Below are 20,563 nucleotides of genomic sequence, written 5' to 3' on the forward strand. Positions count from 1 at the left end.
GTGGCGAGAGAAGGGAAGAGCTTTTGTGGAAGTTAGAGAGAAAAAAAAGCTCAGAGCTTTCGGACTCACGAGGTTCTGCTGAATGTTCAGTTGTACACCGGGAATCGAGACTCTTGGCATTTACATATTTAAAGGTATACGAATGTATACGACAAAAAGCGCACTCGATATTCCAAAAAAAGGAGAGAAAATGGGTATCCCGGAATCAATATCAATTCGAATTATTATATTTCCGATTTTCTATAATAACAAACGTACTGCTGTACACACGACACGCGTCGAATCAATGCTCTCTCGGACTTTTCTCCCGCAGATACGGGTTTTTTGCATTCTGCGTTCTTCGCTTCTTCTTCTTTTTTTTTTTTTTTTCATTTTTCACCCCTGCCCGCAAAGTCCACTCGTCGATGTCGTGTGTGTGTGTGTGTCGCGTTGCAAGCTGCGTCGGTGGCTCTTGAAAATCAGAAGCGCGGGTATATACAGCATACTTCCAGCTCATGTTTATACATATGTCCCGCACATGGCATATCAGCCCTTTTTCTCTCTCTCTCACTCGCTGCGTGTCTCGCACGAGCAGAAATTTCCAATATTAGAACAGTCCGCGAGGACGTATAGGTGGTGTGAGCTACATACATACAGATATAGTTGTATAATTCGAACGCAGAGTCGCATTAAACGTGTACGCGTATTATATAGTCGAATAGTTATATAGACGACAGAGGCCAGATGCTCCGCCGCCCACCAGCAGATCGGCACCTCTCTCTCTCTCTCTCTCTCTATGTGCACAGTATTGCGCACGATATATATAGGTATGTATAAAGAGAGAAAGAGCAAAGGGAGCGAGAGAAAGCGCAAATTCTGGAGGCACCCGCTTGCGCGATATACATACTTTCTGCGCGACTGCTGCTGATGCTAGCGCTGCTTTTGCTGCAGGTTGTGCGAGCAGCTCGATCGACTCCTACGTACAATATACCTATATATATATACGCGCTTACTATACTCTTTCTCTGCAGCTGAGCCGCTGCGAGCTGCGATATCGCGCGAACTGCCGCTGCTGCTGCTTCATTATAAAAATGTCACGCACAGGCGCGCGCGGGCGGGCGGACGAGGCAAAGCAAAGCAACGCAAGCCGATCTGTGCGCTGTATATTATACAGCGATATAGATACGTCGTCGTCTACGTATGTGTGTGTGTGTGTGTGTGAAAGCTTCCTTTGCATCAACGCAATCTCGTCGCCGTAAAAGCACTCGAGGTCAGAGATCAGTCACGGTATATGTATATAGTCCCGCGCAGACGTACGATATGCATGAAAAAATGAAGAAGTTTGTGTATAATATAATGTACGTGTATGACTCGCGCGAGACCCGCGTCTCGGTCTGAAGCTTTCGAGCTTTCGCGATCCAATCACGCGGTATACCCATAACTAACCGTACCATATCGCTATCGCGCTTCATTCTCCTGTCGTTTTTTCTCTGCTTCTATACTGCTTGTTTATATAGTTTGTAATGTATATGCGTGTATCCTGTCTATCACGATCGACTTAGGACCCACAATTTTTATTTACCGTGTGCGAGGATACGAGACTTGGAAAAAAGTATCAGATTTGCATAGCCTTCCACCGTGGCAATTTATTCCGGATGATGTACCGTAAGATATTTGAAAAATATCGATCAGGGGAGGACAGTTATGTTATATCGGATCATGATCGAGCTCGTTACGATAAACATCGCTGGCGATGCTCTGTCGATGCTGTACTCGTAGTATTAAATTGTATTCTTTTATGAAAGCATCTGAAATCAATTCATTATAAAAGAAGGTCACAAAATAATTAGACAACAGATAAAAGCTTTTGACAAAATCTCGAATAAATACCCTATTATACAACCGGAACTTATAGAATTATTTTGACTTTGCTACTTGCAGATTTTATCTGTTATAGGTACTGGCCATCTAGAGGTGACGGCTCAAAGTACGAATATTGCATTTTCAGCGGTTGATAACTAGTCTCAACTTTCTTAAACCGTTTAATTGTCATTTCCGAACTTTTTTAAAATGACCTTAATACTTTTAATACAATTATATCGAAAAAATCGCCAAAAACAAATAAATGTTCGTCATTTTTTCAAATTATTACTTGTAAAATTGTTCAGAGAGTGGTGAAATTGCACCTAAACAAAGCGATTACAAATTTTTCGAGTTACGGTATACTATTTTTCTGTTTTCTGGTTGAATATTGATGCGCTTTAAAAGTTGCTAACCACTATACATATTGAAAAATTTGCTCCTTATTATGACTTACTCCGAAATCACTCGATAAAACTCGCTCCGAACTGATTTTTGCTCCACTTTTTATACCAACGTCTACGTTCATATCACTTTGAAAGCTACGGTTCTCGTCCGATCACCGAATATAAACAAAGTTGAGCGCGGTTAGTACTTGGATGGGTGACCGCCTGGGAACCCCGCGTGACGTAGGTACCTCTTCTTTTAACTTTTTTGGGCAATATTTTTTTTTTGTCAACTTTTTGAGTTATTACTTGTCATTGCTCCATTTAATTGTTTAAAATTGATGTACTTCATGAATCAATAATTGCTACGCTAAAATATTATCATGAAATTTTCTCCCAATTAGGTGCGCGCGCACACATGGCTAAGATCGAGCAATTTTCAACTTATTTTTCTAATTTAAAAATTATTGAATGGTAATGGTACACAATTTTTAACAACCTTAAAGTTTAAAATGATGTCGATGCTATTGTTTTTTATTGCTTATTATTTTTGGGTCTTCAAATGGGTAATAAACCGACTATTTCGAATCTACGTAGCCAAAAACTGAATGAACGGATATTGTACACTTTTCTATCAGGGTTGATTTGCTTCTTCTCCTTCGCTAAAACCTCCACTTGTAAATGAAAAATATAGTTAAATTATAGCTAAATTAAAATCTCTACGTCGCTGCGCTCGTAGTCGTACCTATATATATTAAGAAACAGCACAAGGCCTACGAGCTCGGCCAAATCCTCCGCCCTCTCTCTTTCTCGTTACGATACGCCACGATATCCCTTTCTCTCGCGATACGAATCGCAAACTTCGCTATATACTCGAGGACTGCTCCGTTACCTTAACCGTATTACAACAAAAAGGGACGTAAAACAGCCCCCCGCGGCCATGCTGATTCTATATAATAAAAGAATCGATGTAGCTATCGCGAGCACAGCAGCACCAGCTGCGTATGGCTGTGCAAAAGCTCAATGTGTGTGTGTGCGCGCAGAACACACGCAGACCTTCATAACCGCAGAGCTTTTGGCAAATCTCTCTCTCTCTCTCTTTCGGTGAGCTACTTTTTATTGTCGTCTCGTCTGTTCAATGTTGACGCGCTCGAGCCAAACAGACGTACATTATTATACTCTCGCCTCCTCGAGCGAAAGAGTGAGCGAGAGACGTGTCTTATAATTCAAACCAGATGCCTGCGATGTGCCCCTCCCGCCCCGCGGGGTCGCCTCTGCCCACACGAGCTTTGGACGCTGTGCGCGCCTGCGGTCTGTCTGTCTACCCCCCCGGCCGCGTGCCACTGCCTCGCTCGATGGGTTAATTCCAATGGTTGAAAATCGCGCGTGCTGCTGCGCGCCGACGATATTTTGTCGCTTATAAGAACCTTCGTCGAAATGTCACATATCGCGCTCGAAGTGTCGAATTGGATTTCATTTACGTTGTTGTAACGATGGAAAAGTTGGTCTTTTTAACGATCCATACACCTTTTGTTAATCGTTCCAAAAATACGCGCGCATGTAACATACACGCTGTAATCGCGTTTAAAATAAAACGCGCATACGTGATATATGAAAAATAAATGTGGCGCAATCTTCCCGCGCACTCCCTCGCGTTTAATGAATAATAATTTTTCCGTGCATCGGTACGCACTTGAATTAATAAAAAAAAAAAAGAGAAAAAAACTGCACCGGCACGCGCGTGCCTCATAATAACCACATTAAACATTATGTAAAAGTGTCGCTCTGGGAAGTAATCTCGCGCGCATCAAAACAGAATATCTCTCTCTCCTGTATAAAATCTCCTATTTTGGCTTTAAACAGTCATTAGTCGCGGCTGCTATAGAGAACGCCTGTATGTATGTATGTGTGTGTGTGCGTCTGATGAGGGTTGAGGGTAAAATCAAAACTAATGCGAGAAAAATTTTATGCGCCAGGACATCAGCTGCTGCTGCTGTTGGGGGCGCAGCAGACCTCGTCTCTCTCTTTCTCTCTCTCTCGCTCGTCGTTAAAAGGATAATCGGTATGCAGGTCCAGAGTCAGCAAGGAACACAGACGCCATACCCTCTCCTGCTGCGGGTGTTGCGCTGCGCCCCGTGCCGTCTGTCTGTCCGTCCGTCCGACTGTCTGTCTGCCTGTCCGCGCGTCTCTCTCTCTCTGTATATTATATCGTGTATAAGCACGTACACACACGCGTAAATGTATACGCGCGCGTGGCCAAATGCTGCCGATGTTATGATATAAAGCTTCGAAATCAATCAAATACGAATCGAGCAACGCAACTTCTGGTATGCTCGTGGATGCTCGCGCTCGTTATTATATTGTATTGCGCGTGCTGTGTGTGTCTGTATACAAGGGCGCGTTATTTCAACCTGTGAGGCCGAGCTATTTTTGTATCATATCTTTCCTTTAATCAGATCGCCGCTTTAAATGGCTCGTGTATCGCGCGAATGCGGCGGCGTACGTGCATTCGCATGAGTCAAGTCTATCGTGAATCCCAAACGCTCATTAGCAGGTGATAAGATTTAAAGAAGCAATTTTTTTCGACGACGTTGCCTTGGGTTTCGTCGAGGCTTGCGTAATTTAAACTCGCGCGAATTGCAAAATTTAAGAACAATCGCCCTCGATCGGTGATTCATTCTGAAATGTTAAAATTTTAAAAATCCATTGATGAGTAATTTTATCGAATTTATTAATACCTCGATGAGTCAAGTCGTATTTGATCGAAAACGTCCACTTTTCAGTACTCACAGATTGAATTCTTTCATCAGCTACCTTCGGCCCTGACGCGCGTTAACAACGATCCTTCGCCGTGGCGATCAGCATGAAGGTCGAGGGTAGCGGCGGTGGCGTAGCGGTCAACGCCACCACGGCCACTGCCCTCCTGCACAACATCAAGATCAAGGAGGAGACTCAGGAGCAGCAGGCTCAGACCACCACCTCCTCGTCGGCGGCCAGGGTGACGACCTTAATCTCTCCCAATCTGCCCGAAAAGCAGCAGCAGCAATCGAATACCGGTACCAACAGCAACAGCAGCAGCCAAGAGACACCGACGAACTCGCCCGTCGATCTCGACATCAAAAGCAGCGGCGGCAGCGTCGTTGTCGTAGCCTCGTCGAAAGGTAAGTCAACAATATAACGATACATACAATATGAATTACGACTTGGTCCGTAATTATTGTAAACGCGTGCACTCGAACGTGCGTGCCGGCTAATCGACCATAAAGTATTAAATACATGACGACAATGAAAAAAAAATCAAAGCCTTATCTCCGTGACGTTTGTTTGATTCTCTCTCTCTCTCTCTCTCTCTGTCCCTGTCTCGAAGATATTTAATTCAAAATATTATCGTTTTTTTTTGTTTTTGTGCAATTACGCGCGTAATATTATTATATTTTTTCAACGCGCCGCGTCTGCTGCGGTGTGCTGCTGCTGCTGCTGGTTGACACCCAACGCTGCCCGCATATTGTGTATGTCACGTTATTTACACGATACACGTGCACACCGCACGAAGAGGGATCATACACGATGCTACCTTGTGTCACTTATACTTCATTTTTTTTTATTATTTTATTTTTTTTGTTTATCGAGTCTCGATCGGACCGATTGTTTCTAATCGAGCGTGCGTGCGTGCGTATACGCTATTCTTTAAAAGAAATATTGAATAATGAAAGAAACGGCGTCACGCGCGAAACGTCTCGAAAAATTTTTTCGTTACGAAATTCAAGGCGAATACCGATCATTGTTCGTCGCGGTGCACGAGACTGTACACGCACGCATTTAATTTCGGTGCGTTCGTGAAAAAATGAGCCAACGCCCGAAGTGAAAATAAAGAGAGAGAGAGAGAGAGAGAGAGAGAGAGAGAGAAAAAGGATTGCCCTAACTAATTGCGATACCAGCATGTAACGATGCGAGATAGGTAGAAAAAAAAAGAGAAAAATCTCCGCTCTATCTGCACGATTATCACCCTGACCCGCGAGCTTACAGCGGCAGAATCGAGATACGTATATACGCACGTCAAAAAAGTTCTATTTTTCTCATCGGCTCGTGTAATTTTTCGGCCCCGGAGAATATAAGTGCGCGACATCGAGCTTCGTTTGCCTGGGCGTAATACGTAGGCCATATATATACACGTATATAAAGCTGCGGGTGCCCGTATACAAAATCGCGCTGCTACCGCTGCTCTAGCGCACGCGAGTTTTGAATCCTGACGGAGCAGCTCTCGGGCCAAAAGCCAGAAGTGCCGAGGACCTGTTATCGTCGCCCGCGGGCCTATAATATTATATGGCAAAGAGAACGAAAGCCCGCAGTTATGGAAACCGATCATGGAGGTTCGCCCTGAACATTGATCGGGCGTACAAATGCGCGCGCTTTAAACGCGATGATCTTCAATTATTCCTTTGTTTTTTGGCCTTCATTACGAGCCAGTTTTCGATGTAATAAAACCACATCGACACGTACACCTGTTTTGTTGGTCGAAGCGACGATGTACATCATCGACAACGATCTATTGTAATGATCCACGATTAACGAATTTTATTGCACGATTGTGTTCAATTTCGAGGAAAGTTTGACAGTGAGAAAATAAAATTCGGTATTATTTAAGAGTGCAAGCTTTTTTCCTCCATAAGATTGTTGACATAGCCCCGCGGTGACGACTCATTGTAAAAAAAAAAAAGCTTATCACTGGGCTAATCGTCTCGTTGTTTTCCCTAAAACTTGCCGATAGATCGGAACAATCGATGAATAATATGCACACACAAACGTGAGTTACTTTACGAGTATCGATGATTTCACACGATGTACACCCCATTTATTGCGAGTATAGATCGTGGAAGCGCTAATTATTGACAAATTCATCATCAAAGTATAAAAACACGATAATTTTCAACGGTAACCATCATTCGAGCTCGACTCGTCTCCAAAGTGAATTCAGTTTTTACGGTAGTGCGAAAAACCTTGCAAGCAACGATTCAACATGAAGCTCGTCGTGTCTTCGGTACTCCTCGCTGTTCTTCTGCTGTAAGTTATTATACGTTAAAAAATGTTGTTCGAATTAAAACGTTAAAGATCAATTCTCGACTTTTTCTCCGCAGTTCCTGCAATCAGCCAACTGCGGCTCAGTATCCTATCGCCGACATTGTCAATCAAGTGCGGGCGAACCAGCAGCAAATTCAACAATTATTCAATCTCGTGAATCAGCTCCGTCAGCAGCTGGTAGGCGGCCAGCAGCAAGGTTTTCCCGGACAACAGTACCCAGGACAACGGTTTCCAGGACAGGGCACCGGATTGGGTGAGAGCAGATACATACTTAATTTAAAGAACAAAATCAACGTTTCGAATCAAAATCATTGAGTTTGTCAATTTATTTCGGTGGACACTAGGTTACTCTTATGAAAATCGTTTTCATTGATATTTTTACTATTCGATACATCATTTTCGTGCTTTGCTGCATCTACGCAACGCACAATCTGACGCGACTTTCGTAAATTTCTCGTCATCGCCGCACAGTCGATAAACAGTGTGATTCAGTTTCGTGCATTCTTTTTTTTTTATCAATGACGTATTCGTCATTTAGTTGCGTTATACGCTCCTATATAGAGCGAGTAACAGAGATTTCGCGTGCGAGATATAACGTTGAAAATTTGGAAACTGATTTTTTGACGAAAAATTGTTTCGTAAAAATTTTCCGTTTCCAAGATTAAAGAAATCACTTATGCATATGTTGTCATTTTAATCGCTCGTTAAATTTTACAGGTGTCACCGGTTTTGGTCCTGGCTCGGTTGGAGTCAAGATGAACGGCGGCTCTGCTTCTGCTTCTGGAAATGGTATAAATTCCGCTTCTGTTCATAGGCTCCCCAATGGTGTCATCTCTTCTTCTTCTTCGAGCAGCAGTAGAAGCTATTAAATTTGATTTTTTTGACTTCGAAGTAATTTTGTAACGATATTTTTACTTTTCAAAATAAATTTTATTTAAGCAAATTGTAAACATTGAATTTTCATCAATTTTCCTTTCAAACATTACGTATACTTAAAATCACATTTTATCAGCGAAATCATTTCAGAACAGTTCAGAAAAAAAGTTGTAGAAATAATATATATTCTTCAAATCAAATAGAGAAATCATTTATTCTTAGGTGATTGATTTACAAGCTTGAAATTGCGTGAGACAAAAATCGTTTACTCTCGAGTTTGATTAATAAGCGTGTTTTGATCAGTCAAATTTTATTTATTTTGACCTTACATTAATTATTTGAATTAATTTCTCATTAACGTACAGCGTGCTAACTCGAATGAATATCATTAGTTGCAAAACAAAGGAACATATTTTGTCAACAAATTCTTACCGCACGCGCAAAATGATTGACACCTGCAACGTCATCGCGTTTGTATTTGCTTATAAAACGAAATTTCGAAACCAATGATTAGAAATACGCACGCGTTTGGTCGCGAGTCAATGGTTCAAGTTCAAAAATTATTTGCACGCAAATATTGTATGCCACGCTCGCGAACGATCGACATTTTTCATCGTTCCGCACTGCCTATGATTATATAAACGAGCCTTCAATAATTTATAATGCAACTGTTTAAACAAAAAAAAAAAGTGAGAAAAAAAATGCACCGTACTAATTTACCGAAAAATTTTTCCACTCCGTGTAATTCACCGATATCTCTGTCTCTATCCTTTTTTTTCTCTCTTACGTACAGCGCGCGGCTTACGCGTCGGCGCCCACACTCTTTCCTATTCCCCGTTGTACTTGATACTATATAAAAACGCGTGATAAGCCGAAAACGCGCGTCGTATCTTTACAGTTGAAGTTGACAAGTGAACCGTGCCAAGTGTAAGTTCTTGTTTTTTTTCTGCTCTCTCGCTCTGCGTCGCACACACCTCTGCGTTATTATCACAGAATCCGGTACTTTTAATAAAATATACTCAGACATGAAATCCGTAGCTCTGCTTCTGCTTTTTGGAATTATTGCGTGAGTAACAGTTGTCGGATAGACTACACAATTATTTAATTTATTTAAGCAGTGCTCATGTTTGGTTCTCGCAATGAATCGTTGAATCGAAACAACGATTCTCAAGCGCGTTCGTGATAACATCGTACGCCCGAGTGGCCGATTGACAATCGATTTTTTCATTGTAGCTCGTCCACAGCTAGATCGGTAAGACCGACGTACGACCTCATAGTGCCCACCTTCGGCTCGAATTACATGAACATGGACGAGTACTTTGAAAATTTACAACAGAGCATCAACCAATCGATTCAAAGCGCCTCGCAGAGTAAGTTTCGATCGAAGGATCGTCTCGAAAAATAAAGCAAGCAACGACTGACCTCTCTCTAATCTCGTATTGTTAACGAATTATCCACGCAGACGAGAACGCGGCGCACGTCTCGACGCACGCCGACGGCCGGGGCGGCTACGAGACCACCGTGTCGATTCGGGGCGGTAAGCGCGTCGTCAGGGCCGGTCGCACGGCCGAGGGCGTGCCCTATTACGAGGAGACCGAGGACCTGCCGATCGGCGACGTGATCTTCCACACGGAGCGCGTCTACAATCACGAGACCCGCTCGCTCGACGTCAAGAGCTCCAAGCAGGTCAAGGAGCCAGCCACGGAAGCGACCCCGGTGCAAGAGACGACGACGACGACGACGACTTCCGCTGCCGTTGAGGAGCAAACGGCGGAGCCCAAAGTAGAATCGAGCACGGATGCGCCAGCAGCTGCTGAAGTTACAGGAAGTCAATGACGCGCGACACCGAGCTAATTTAGTTTTGTAAATTATCATATACGTTCGTACATCGAAGAAAGATTTTTATCGACTTTTTTTTTGTATTAAGATAATTTCATCGTTTATTTTCCTGTATTGGATAACACAGTCAACCCTATCGTGTAAACGTCGAAGAGTATTTTCTTTTGTATAAATCCAAAGTCCAGCTCTTATTTTGCTTAGAAAATAAATATGCAATAATCGTACATAATAGATCATTCTTATCGAGTGCTTATCCACCAAACATTACTTTTTATCTTTCAAGCAAATAATTTTTGCAAAAGGTCGTAATAATATATATCGAAAAAAGCCCCGCAGCTTCATCTTCGCGTGCATCGATCGCTAAACACGACGACGCAAGTGCTTAAATAGAGATTCGCCAGTTGACAAGACAATCGAACGTAATCGATGATTATTATTGTATCGATGCAACGTTTATTTCCTTTCCTCTTTTTTTTTTCTCTCTTAATCGCAATTAAAACCGCAACGCGGCGAAAAAAAAATTTTTTTATTTTTTATTACAAAATCGACCTTGCGCGTGCGTTTTACGAAACGATCGCGCCTTACGTAATGTATCGCGACTCGCGAAAAAGAAAAAGATGCCGATGCGTCGAGGCGCGCTTATCGAAATGCGTGCTCTCCGAAATGCCTCGCGATCGCTTGGCCGACGAGATATCCTTATGCGCTCACGCACGCCTGACTTTGTGGTTTCTAAAAAAAGATTCCGTTGTTTTGACCGCGACGACGATAGATAATGAAAAATAAAAAAGATTTTCCGAATCTTTCTTTCTCCTTCTTAAACGCCACACGATTAATTCGCCCGAGAACGATGCTATATAAATAGAGCGGCCAGGAGTGAAATTCAGCAGAAAGTCGAGAGGAATCGGCATCGTTTTTTCGTATTTTGTGCATACAAGCAGGACAGCGACTGGAAACATGTCCCCGTTAATTGTGCTCACGTTGGGATTAATTTTGGCGTAAGTCGGTTTGTTTCGCAATAACGATCGCGAGAGGATCGTGCGCGCGTCGATTTCTGCAAAGCTCTCATTTTCTCTTCGCTCTCTTTTTCCCCTCTCTGCAGTTTGCAGCAAGAGTCAGCGTCTGCGTATCCGGCCGACTGCGTGTACGTGCAGGACCCTCAGACGGGCCAGCTGTATCAGGCGTTCGACCTGTACGACCTGTACGAGGTCGACTGCGGCTCAGTGGCCATCAACGGCGGCGCCGAGTCGAGCGGCGGCAACGGCTGCAACCAGGACTGCTACAACTATCACGGCTGCGCGCAGTACGTCGATTACGCGGGCACCCCCGGCTATCCGGACTACTGCCTCAAGTGCTTCGACGTGTCGGCGGCGCTGCAGCCAGCTCCGGCGGTGTCGTCAGCCGTTACCGGCGCCAAGAGGTCCTGGAGGAGACTCTTCAACGGCATTCGCGCCTCTCAACGATTCCGTCACAGGAAATGTTGATTCGCTGGCTACACGATTGTGATTAATTGTGTATCGAGCACATATAATTTGTACGATGCAAAATAAAAAGCTAACTGTTATACATCAAATATGCAATCGTTGGAGTTGTTCATTTTGGAGTAGCGAAAACTTGAATTAATTTACTCTTTTAATTTTCGAGAGAGAGAGAGAGAGAGAGAGAGAGAGAGAGAATGTGTGGCATAAGGAAGAAGCTACATAGGCAGCCATAAAGTGGCCCTGTATGTTGCACGGCTCGTGCAGCAGCAGCAGCAACGTGTACGGGCCGCTATCGCAGCAATTCACTCTCTCTCTCTCTCTCTCTCTCTTTGCGCAATGCACATCACGTGCGCCGACGCTCCCCGTGTACAAGGCAGCAGCTTTTACGTCTGTCTGTGTGCGTGCGTGTGTGTGCGCGAGGCTTCAAACTCTCTCCCTCTCTCTCTGTCTCTCATGCTCGAGGAGCGCAGGGTAGTAGCGGTATAAGCGAACGAGAGACGACGACGAAGAGGTCTGGCACGCTTGCGATAAGACACGTCCGCGTTGGCGTGCGGTCTGCTGCTGCTGCTGCTGCAGTACCTTGCAGTTGCCGTTTCCTCGTCATCGACGATGTGCTTCTGCTGCTCCATACTGATAGTAGCAGCAGCAGCAGCGACTTCTCGAGCTCGTGCAGGATCGACTCCGGACTACTGCTGCTGCTACTGCTCGGCATTTTGTCGACTACATATCGCTAGCTTCGAGCTGCAGAGAGAGACAGAGAGAGAGAGAGAGTAGACTCCGACCAGCCAGTCAAAATGTAGTTCCTCGGCACTGGCTGTAAATGGCGATACTTCGAGCTCAATGGTATTGTCCGCCCTCGAGTGACTTCCCCGAGGTTTGACGCACGTCGTTTATTTCTTGAGTTAACGGCACGTTCATATACGAATTTCGTTTGCTCGCAAGCTCGAAGCTTTCATTCTTAACTTTGTGCATTGTGATTGATCGTTGAAAAAATTGGCGCATATAAATGCGATTCGTTGCCATCTTCTTGTACAGCTCGGCCTTTGCATAAATCTCATTGTCTGTACGTACACCGAGCAGATCTTCGATATCGAGCCACGAATGTCATAAAAACGTTTGCGAGGGAACGAGTTAGCGGTGGCGCGGTCGGTCGCTGGTCGTTGGCACCAGGTGACTTTTTCCATTTTAAAGTTTGGATGCTTATTAAAAATTATCATTCGCCGCTGCTCGACGCGCCACTGCGCCGCGTTATAATACACGAAATAAAAGAAAAAGTAAGTGAGGTATTCGATCCTTTTCTGTCACGCGTAAGAAAGATCGACTAGTTTGCACAAAAAAAGGATAAGAAAAGTCTGTCGCATCGGGCGAAGAGAAGAAAAAGAAGCAGGAGAGCAAGCTTACTGCTCCTCTCTCTCTCTCTCTCTGGCATCGTGCTGAGAAATGCGCGAGCTGTATAGCAGTAGTACAAGCAGGAAGAAAGAAAATCAGCAGAGGCAGCGGCAGCCTGCTATATATACCACTTTACTGGCGTGCAGCGCGTGGCCTGTGCAGCAGCAGCAGCAGCAGCAGCCTCTCGTCGTATGTATGTATACAGCACGGGCGAGGAATTGCGATCAAAGCCATCTGTTGCATTGTCCCGGCAATTAGGAGGCGACAGCTGAGTCCCTGCCGCGTATACGCTGTACACACGCGCGCACACACACACACACATAGAGCGTCTTTTTACATATATAATACATACGCGCGCGCGCTCATACCGAGCTTGCAGCGGGCGCCTCTCAACTTATACGCGGCAGCTTGGGGACTTTGAGCTTTCAACCCCAGTCTCCCGTCGGGTATACCTTTGCCCATTTTTTATCCATTAAGCCTGGCTGCCTGACTGCCTGCGTGTATCCGTGTGGGAAAATATTTTTTTGACGAGCTTGCAGTCGTGCGCGCCTACACGCCATTTCGATGCTGCATATATTTCGCGTGCGAAAAAGCACGCGCGATGGCGAGCTTCGGCTATGCTTAAAAATGTTCGTCGTACGCTCGTGCATCGTGGATCGCATCGGAATCCATTTTTCAAGCTCCTATTTCGCGAGCTCGTTATTATTATTATTATTATTATTTTTTATTTTTATTTTATTTTTTTTTCTAAATCGCATCGAATCGCCGCCTCGTTGCGAAAATTTGAACGTCTATATGCATCGGAGAAAATCGAAGGAACGAATGGTGTTTTTTATATTAAAAACTCCAGAAGCCTGGCGCGATGCCCCGAAGACTGCTGCAGCTGAGCGCGCGTGCAGCAGTGTAGCTAGCTAGCAACAGCAGCAGTGTGCCGCCGAAAGCCGCGGCGCTCCGTAACAGCTGCTGCTGCGCGCAGCGGCCAAGACAATGGTAATGTCGAATACCGTACGTATAATGCTCGGCGCAGCTGCCAACCAAATTCTCCTACGGGAAATTATACGCGTATATCTTTAAATACGCGCGCAGCTTGTGACGCATATTCGAGCTTGCAGCTTGGCGGATCGAAACTATATTAAAAACGGCAAAACTGCTGCCAATACATGGGCAAGCAGCTTTTTTTCCGAACGCGTGATTGTTACTATTTCTATGTGGGAATGCTTGTAAAATAGGACATTGGCCTGTTTCGAATTATGAATTCTAGTACGAAAATTTGTGAGAATCGTTTTCTATTACTACCACAATAAATGACAGTTGAATCAAAATTCAAAAAATGCTAGTTGGATCGAAAATCAATATTTCTCTTGTCTTAAATTTTTGGTGTTATTGCATCGTAATAGAAGTGTTAAATAACTTTTCATTGAAGCTTCGCAACTTCTCTATTAAGAGTCTCCGAAGCCTACAAATTTACTTGGGCTTATGCTCGTTCGTTTATAGTCTTTTTCACTCATTTAGTCATTTTTTTGCGGTTTTCCTTCTTTTTATCATTTTTACAAAGTATTTTCTCGTTTTTCAAGAATCGATTTGGTTTTGTTTTGACTTGAAAATGTAGGTGTAATTAGTTAGAATATTGTAACACAGGTTACATTAGGTAGAATTTTTAACTTTAATATATATCTGTAGCAGAAAACTCGTATAGTACTCAGATCCCTTTTAAATATATTTTTTTCTGAAATTTTTATCAATTTCTAGGAAAAAAAGATCTCTGGCCCTTTTTAAAAAAATGTTAACGAATAAAAGTTGTAACCATTGTCAAATGTCAAATCGTTTATCGATTTTAATACCTCACAAACGTAAACCATGCAAATAAAATGTTTTGTTAAATTATCGACGCCACTGCCTTAGATATTTTATTACTACTTGCAGTTTCAATGACTCATTGAACTAAATTTTTAATAGCACGCGTTTAATACTATTATTTAATAGTATAAGTGTGTGTTCGAAAAATATATTTTTCTTTTGTGTAAATGTTTCTCCGCAAATGTATGTCTAATCTCATTGGGCGCCTGTATGAATGACAATTCATTACAATTTTGGTGTAGTTTTAATGGCATACGAAGGCCTATTTACATCACAGTACATTACTGCGTATAGCTGGTTTACGGTAGAGGGGGAAGGTATCGTCGTCAAGGAGCCATCTCCATCGTGGGGTCATCTCGCTAATATGTGAGTATTGGGTGTTCAGTCGCCAGCGAAAAGCTAAATTCCTGCAGTACGACAGTGTTTACAAATTTGTGAAATCGAAGTACAGTGTTGAGATATATTATAACCTCAAATATTTTTTCAGTATATGTCGCGAATATTGCCAGTGAAGACAATAATAAAGCGAAGGATGGAAAGCCAAAAGCACGCAGTTAGGTAAGGTATTACTTTTATTGTTCATGACATGTTTTTTCAAGCAATTGCTTCATCGAATACGATTATTCTTAAGGGTGAAACAAGAACCTAATGATACTTGGTCGGGTGCACGCGACGATTATAATTTCGATCTAGTGGACTCTTGCAATGTCAAAAACTTGGAAACATTCCCGCTTTATAATTTATCAGTGAGTTGAATGATTTGAATCATGTACAGCTATCCTACAATATAAAATCATGACACAATTTTTATTTTAGGCTAATCAGACGAATGGAATTATGGTGTCACAGGAAAAGCTGAATGAAAAAATTTTCACAGAATTTGAGTGCAAAGATATGAAATCTGAATTCAAGCCTTTACCTACATGTATCTGTAAATCTGAGCATCAAAATTGTCTAACTGTGGTAAAAATAGAAAAGATTACTGAGACGAATGACGTTAATAAAAAAATATTCATTGATTTTGAGTGCAAAGATGTGAAACTTGAATTGACGTCTCTGTCGACAACCATCTGCAAAAAAGAATTAGATTGCGATAATGCATGTCATTTTCCAGAAAATAGTCAATTGAAACTTGATGAATCTGAAGAAGTGAAAGTATTTGAAGAAGAATTTCAAACCAACATATCTCGTAAATTTAATTTCTGTCAAAAAACTACAAAAGAAGCGACACTAAAAACACATATCAATGCGGCATGCGAGAGTATTAGACCATATGAATGGGAAATTCATCACGAATCAATTAAACAAAAAAGTAATTTGAAATCGAACATAAACTTAGTACACGCTAGGAGCAAACCCTTTGAATGTGAGATTTGGCACAAATCGTTTGGAGAAAAGAGACATCTCAAAAGCCACGTGAATATAGTACATGAGCTGAGTAAATCCTTTGAATGTGACATTTGTCACAAATCATTTAGTCGAAAATGTCATCTCAAATCTCATGTGAATTCCGTGCACAATCATAGTAAACCTTTTGAATGTGATATTTGTCACAAATCATTTGGAGAAAAGAGTAACCTTAAATCTCACATAAGTTTAGTACATCTTCGTAGCAAACCCTTTCAATGTGAGATTTGTCCGAAATCATTTGGATATCTGAATGTACTCAAAAGTCATAGAATAACAGCTCATAATCTTGGAAATCCCTTAGAATGTCAGGTTTGTCATAAATCATTTGGATCTCAGTATCAATTCAAAAGGCATATCATAACAGTACATGATGAGAGGAAACCCTTCGAGTGTGACATTTGTCACAAATCATTCGGACTAAAGTATAACCTCAGTAAACACATAAATTCAGTACATAATCGTAGCAAACCTTTTGAATGTAACATATGTCACAAATCATTTGGATATCAGAATGTACTTAAAAGGCATAGAGCAACAACCCATAATCTTGAAAATCCCTTTGAATGTGATATCTGTCAGAAATCATTTGGACAATCAGGTGTCCTCAAACGTCATGTCAACGCAGTACACAATCGTAGCAAAATCTTTGAGTGTGAAATTTGTCACAAATCATTTGGATATCAGTATCAATTCAAAAGGCATATCATAATAGTGCATGATGAGAGGAAACCCTTCGAGTGTGACGTTTGTCACAAATCATTTGGATATCAGAATGTACTTAAAAGGCATAGAGTAACAACCCATATACATGGAAATCCCTTTGAATGTGATATCTGTCAGAAATCATTTGAACAAAAAGAACATCTTAAAATTCATATTAGTACAGTACATAATCTTGAGAAACCCTTCGAATGTGAGATTTGTCATAAATCATTTGGACAAAAAAGTAACCTCAATAAGCATATAAATGCAGTACATAATCGTATCAAACCTTTTGAATGTAACATATGTCACAAATCATTTGGATATCAGAATGTACTTAAAAGGCATAGAGTAACAGCTCATAATCTTGGAAATTCCTTTTGAATGTGAAATTTGTCATAAGTCATTTTGACAAAAAAGTAACCTCAAATCTCACATTATGACAGTACATGACCATCGAAAACCTTTTGAGTACGATATTTGTCACATATCGTTCTCACGCAAAAGTTATCTTAATAGGCACACAAATACAGTTCATTATGGTAGCGAACCCTTCGAGTGTGAATTTTGTCACAAATTATTTGGACAATAAAGTTCTCTTGAAAAGCACAAAAATACAGTACATAATTAAAGCCAACCATAAGAGCGTGAGATTTGGGTGTAATGAATACTTCTTCAATAACATGATTTCGCATAATCTTGCTTATGAATAAATAAATAATGTATTTTATAAAGCATTCTAAGCTTTCATAAATTTTGTCGTAATTGTAAAAATCTGTTAATAAATTTTCTCACATTAACTAAATTATAAAAATTATTTTTCAAACACCTACTCTATATTGATATGCTAGTTGAAACACTTGTCTCGAAACTATAAATATCCGTAAGCTCCGCATGCCATTCCCTATAAATGATCAATGGTCGATAAAAAATCTCGGAAAGTCGTGATAATTCAGCCCATCCGATGCTAATCATATCTTTTATTTAATGCTGGAAAGTCATTATATAATCTCTCGACTCCGATCAACAACGTGGATAATTCGTACGCGTGTGCGTCGGATTCTCCGCGAAGATTTTTTCTTTTCAAGTCTTACGCGAACTCATTCATTAGAATTGCCGATTAGATCCAGGAACCTTTTTCATACAGGCCTCACCGAGGAAGCGGACAATTTCACTCGCGCGAAAAGCTAGAAATTCGAAATTATTCGATTATCATGCGAGGGGAGCAATGACGAACGCACGTAGCGGCCACGCGCGCGCGTGCGTTTTGATGCTTTTGATTTCAACCTTTCGCGAGTTCATGACAGCTTAAAATCAGAGATCGCGCGCAACCGCATAAGGCGCATAAACGGATTTTCTACTTTAAAGCGCATTTGAAGTGGAAAAACCGCACACGTCAAATCAGCCGGTGAAAAGTTTGACGTAAAATAATTTCAGCGAACGAGTGAAAGAGAGAGAAAGGGAAAATCAGAGAGCTTTGATCGTTTAAGCGTTGATTCAAATTTTGACACGCATATATGTATGCGTATACTCGCGCACAAAGTCGCGCGCTGTTGGTTATATATATAACGTAGGTATAGCTCTATATACACCTCAAATATATGTGACGCACCCATACACACACACGCATACACACAGAAAGTTATATAGCTCTTTCTCTCTCTCTCTCTGCAAACGAAAGGAAAAAGAGAGAGAGAGAGACAGCTGATGATGGTTACACGTATACCTGCTAGCGTCAGGTGTCCGCGGCACAGACTCGTCAACCTGACCTGTTCGATACAGGCTGCACGGCTATAGCGTATTCATATACTCTGTAGGCTGCTGGTGCACTCCTTTGTATATATGTGGCATTTTACGTCAACTCTCCCAGTGCCGCGCGGCGCGGCAGAATTAAGCCAAATCACTAAATTTGTGAATCGCTGTAAAAGTACTAAAATGCACCTAGAGAAAAAAACGAACCCATGGTTTCGATGGGAAATCGCCTCAGCTTTCCGATGGTCAGGTCAGATTTTTCGAAATTTTCCGCTTTACCCGGGAAAATCGCTGGGAAAACTTTAAAGTCGATTATCTCGAAAACTTCATTTTTAAGATTTTTTTAAATAGTCTAGATCGAAAGATCAGGAAATTTCCCATCGATATAGACCTTTTACAAAGAGGCATTTTTTGATTTTAGCGAAATATAGCGAGAGAAAGAAGAAAAAACGTGGTTTTTTCGCGCGCGCGGGCGGTCGGACGCCTCCAACTGAACAAAAAACCACGTTTTTTCTTCTTTCTCTCGCTATATCTCGCTAAAATCAAAAAACGCCTCTCTGGAAAAGGTCTATATCGATGGGAAATTTCCTGATCTTTCGATCTAGACTATTTAAAAAAATCTTAAAAATGAAGTTTTCGAGATAATCGACTTTAAAGTTTTCCCAGCGATTTTCCCGGGTAAAGCGGAAAATTTCGGAAAATCTGACCTGACCATCGGAAAGCTGAGGCGATTTCCCATCGAAACCATGGGTTCGTTTTTTTCTCTAGGTGATTTTAGTACTTTTACAGCGATTCACAAATTTAGTGATTTGGCTTAATTCTGCCGCGCTGCGCGGCACTGGGAGAGTTGACGTGAAATGCCACATATATATATATATATATATGTATAAGCGCGAGGCAACAGCTTTCAGTACCTCCTCCTCCTCTTCATTCGTGTCGGTGGCTTTTACGCGCGCGCGCCCTGTGTATACGACGACATTGCGTCTTTTTCTATCCCTGTCTCGCTTCGAAAACATCGCCACCGCGCCGCTGCTTTATGCACTTGGCAAAAGTTTATTAATTCTATTCTTACAACGGCGCGCCTTGATTCGCGTGGGCGCGCGCGCGAGAGAGCGAGAGCTTTTTACCTTTTGATCGCGAGCTTTCAGCGTACAGCAGCAACAGCAGCAGCAGCAGCCGACGATGATGACGCGTATTTAAATTACCCTCAACCCCCCGGGCCTCTTTTATGTAATTTCAATTTTCCACCCTCATCGTTAATTAAAGTGAAACGAGAATATAGGCCCGACGCGCGAACGATCTATTTTTCGCGCTTCTTTGACGGATGCGAGAATACGTAATGATTTCATACGAGTTCGTAATTTTGCGCACGTGGGTACAGAAAATCGATCGATCGATTTTTACGTATGCAGTCTTGACGCGTCGGTGTTGACCGAGTGGATAGGATAGTTTCTGCGAATCGAAATAGCAGTGCAGTTGTTAGTTGCATGAGCTGAATATCTCTATCGTTATTGACTTACTTTTTTTTTCTTTAACAAATTGTAATTAGTAAAGGACCAGAAATTATGAACGAAAAAAAACCGCGACTAACGATTGGCGGTAAGAAAATGTATTTGGCCAAGACCCCGTACGGAAAAATGATATAAACAATCCGGCATCGAGCGAGACAGGTCGTTGAGTGCCCTCTCGATGAAGCTCGTAGTAAGACGCTCGAGACATGCATCTCACGCGTTATAAATCAGACTGAAATTGTAATGAAGGCAAATGCCTCGAGATGAACGGCAATTGCCGATCCTCGACGCCCGTTATTATACTCTTTGTATGTATGTACGTCGTTGGCTTGGTCGCGTCTCGCTTGGTGTTTACGATACGATCGTATTTATATACGCGCGAGTAAGTATAATAGTACGTTAAGCTGCTTTCTTCGTACATTCTCCGTGTATAGCGCCTGAAATT

General features: G+C 42.1%; 3 protein-coding genes and 1 pseudogene across 7 annotated transcripts in view; all 4 read left to right on the forward strand.

Annotated features, from left to right (window-relative positions):
- Positions 1-20,563, forward strand: part of LOC106649898 (homeobox protein cut) — an 82,615-nt gene that overhangs the window by 47,711 nt on the left and 14,341 nt on the right. For 2 of the 4 annotated variants that reach the window (XM_023463564.1, XM_023463566.1), the window contains one exon: positions 5,009-5,386. In XM_023463564.1, coding sequence (XP_023319332.1) covers positions 5,089-5,386 — 298 coding nt within the window. In that variant the 5' untranslated portion in view covers positions 5,009-5,088. The remainder of the gene's footprint in view (positions 1-5,008; positions 5,387-20,563) is intronic. The other 2 variants (XM_023463563.1, XM_023463565.1) reach the window with 1 other exon arrangement.
- LOC111694649 lies at positions 2,357-2,475 on the forward strand (annotated as a pseudogene).
- Positions 8,975-10,243, forward strand: LOC106654011. 2 transcript variants are annotated; one of them, XM_014373698.2, is made up of 3 exons: positions 8,975-9,107; positions 9,414-9,550; positions 9,643-10,243. In XM_014373698.2, the coding sequence occupies exons 2-3, from the start codon at positions 9,481-9,483 to the stop codon at positions 10,014-10,016; spliced, it is 444 nt and encodes a 147-aa protein (XP_014229184.1). In that variant the 5' UTR covers positions 8,975-9,107; positions 9,414-9,480; the 3' UTR covers positions 10,017-10,243. The 2 variants fall into 2 exon arrangements, with proteins under 2 accessions (XP_014229184.1, XP_014229183.1); XM_014373697.2 differs by having other exon boundaries at positions 8,981-9,246.
- Positions 10,892-11,589, forward strand: LOC106654013. Its single transcript, XM_014373701.2, has 2 exons — positions 10,892-11,014; positions 11,119-11,589. Exons 1-2 carry the CDS (start codon positions 10,974-10,976, stop codon positions 11,498-11,500), a joined length of 423 nt encoding a protein of 140 aa, XP_014229187.1. The 5' UTR covers positions 10,892-10,973; the 3' UTR covers positions 11,501-11,589.

Source organism: Trichogramma pretiosum, unplaced genomic scaffold, assembly GCF_000599845.2.
Source record: "Trichogramma pretiosum strain Unisexual culture from Peru unplaced genomic scaffold, Tpre_2.0 scaffold177, whole genome shotgun sequence".
Lineage (NCBI taxonomy): Eukaryota > Metazoa > Arthropoda > Insecta > Hymenoptera > Trichogrammatidae > Trichogramma > Trichogramma pretiosum.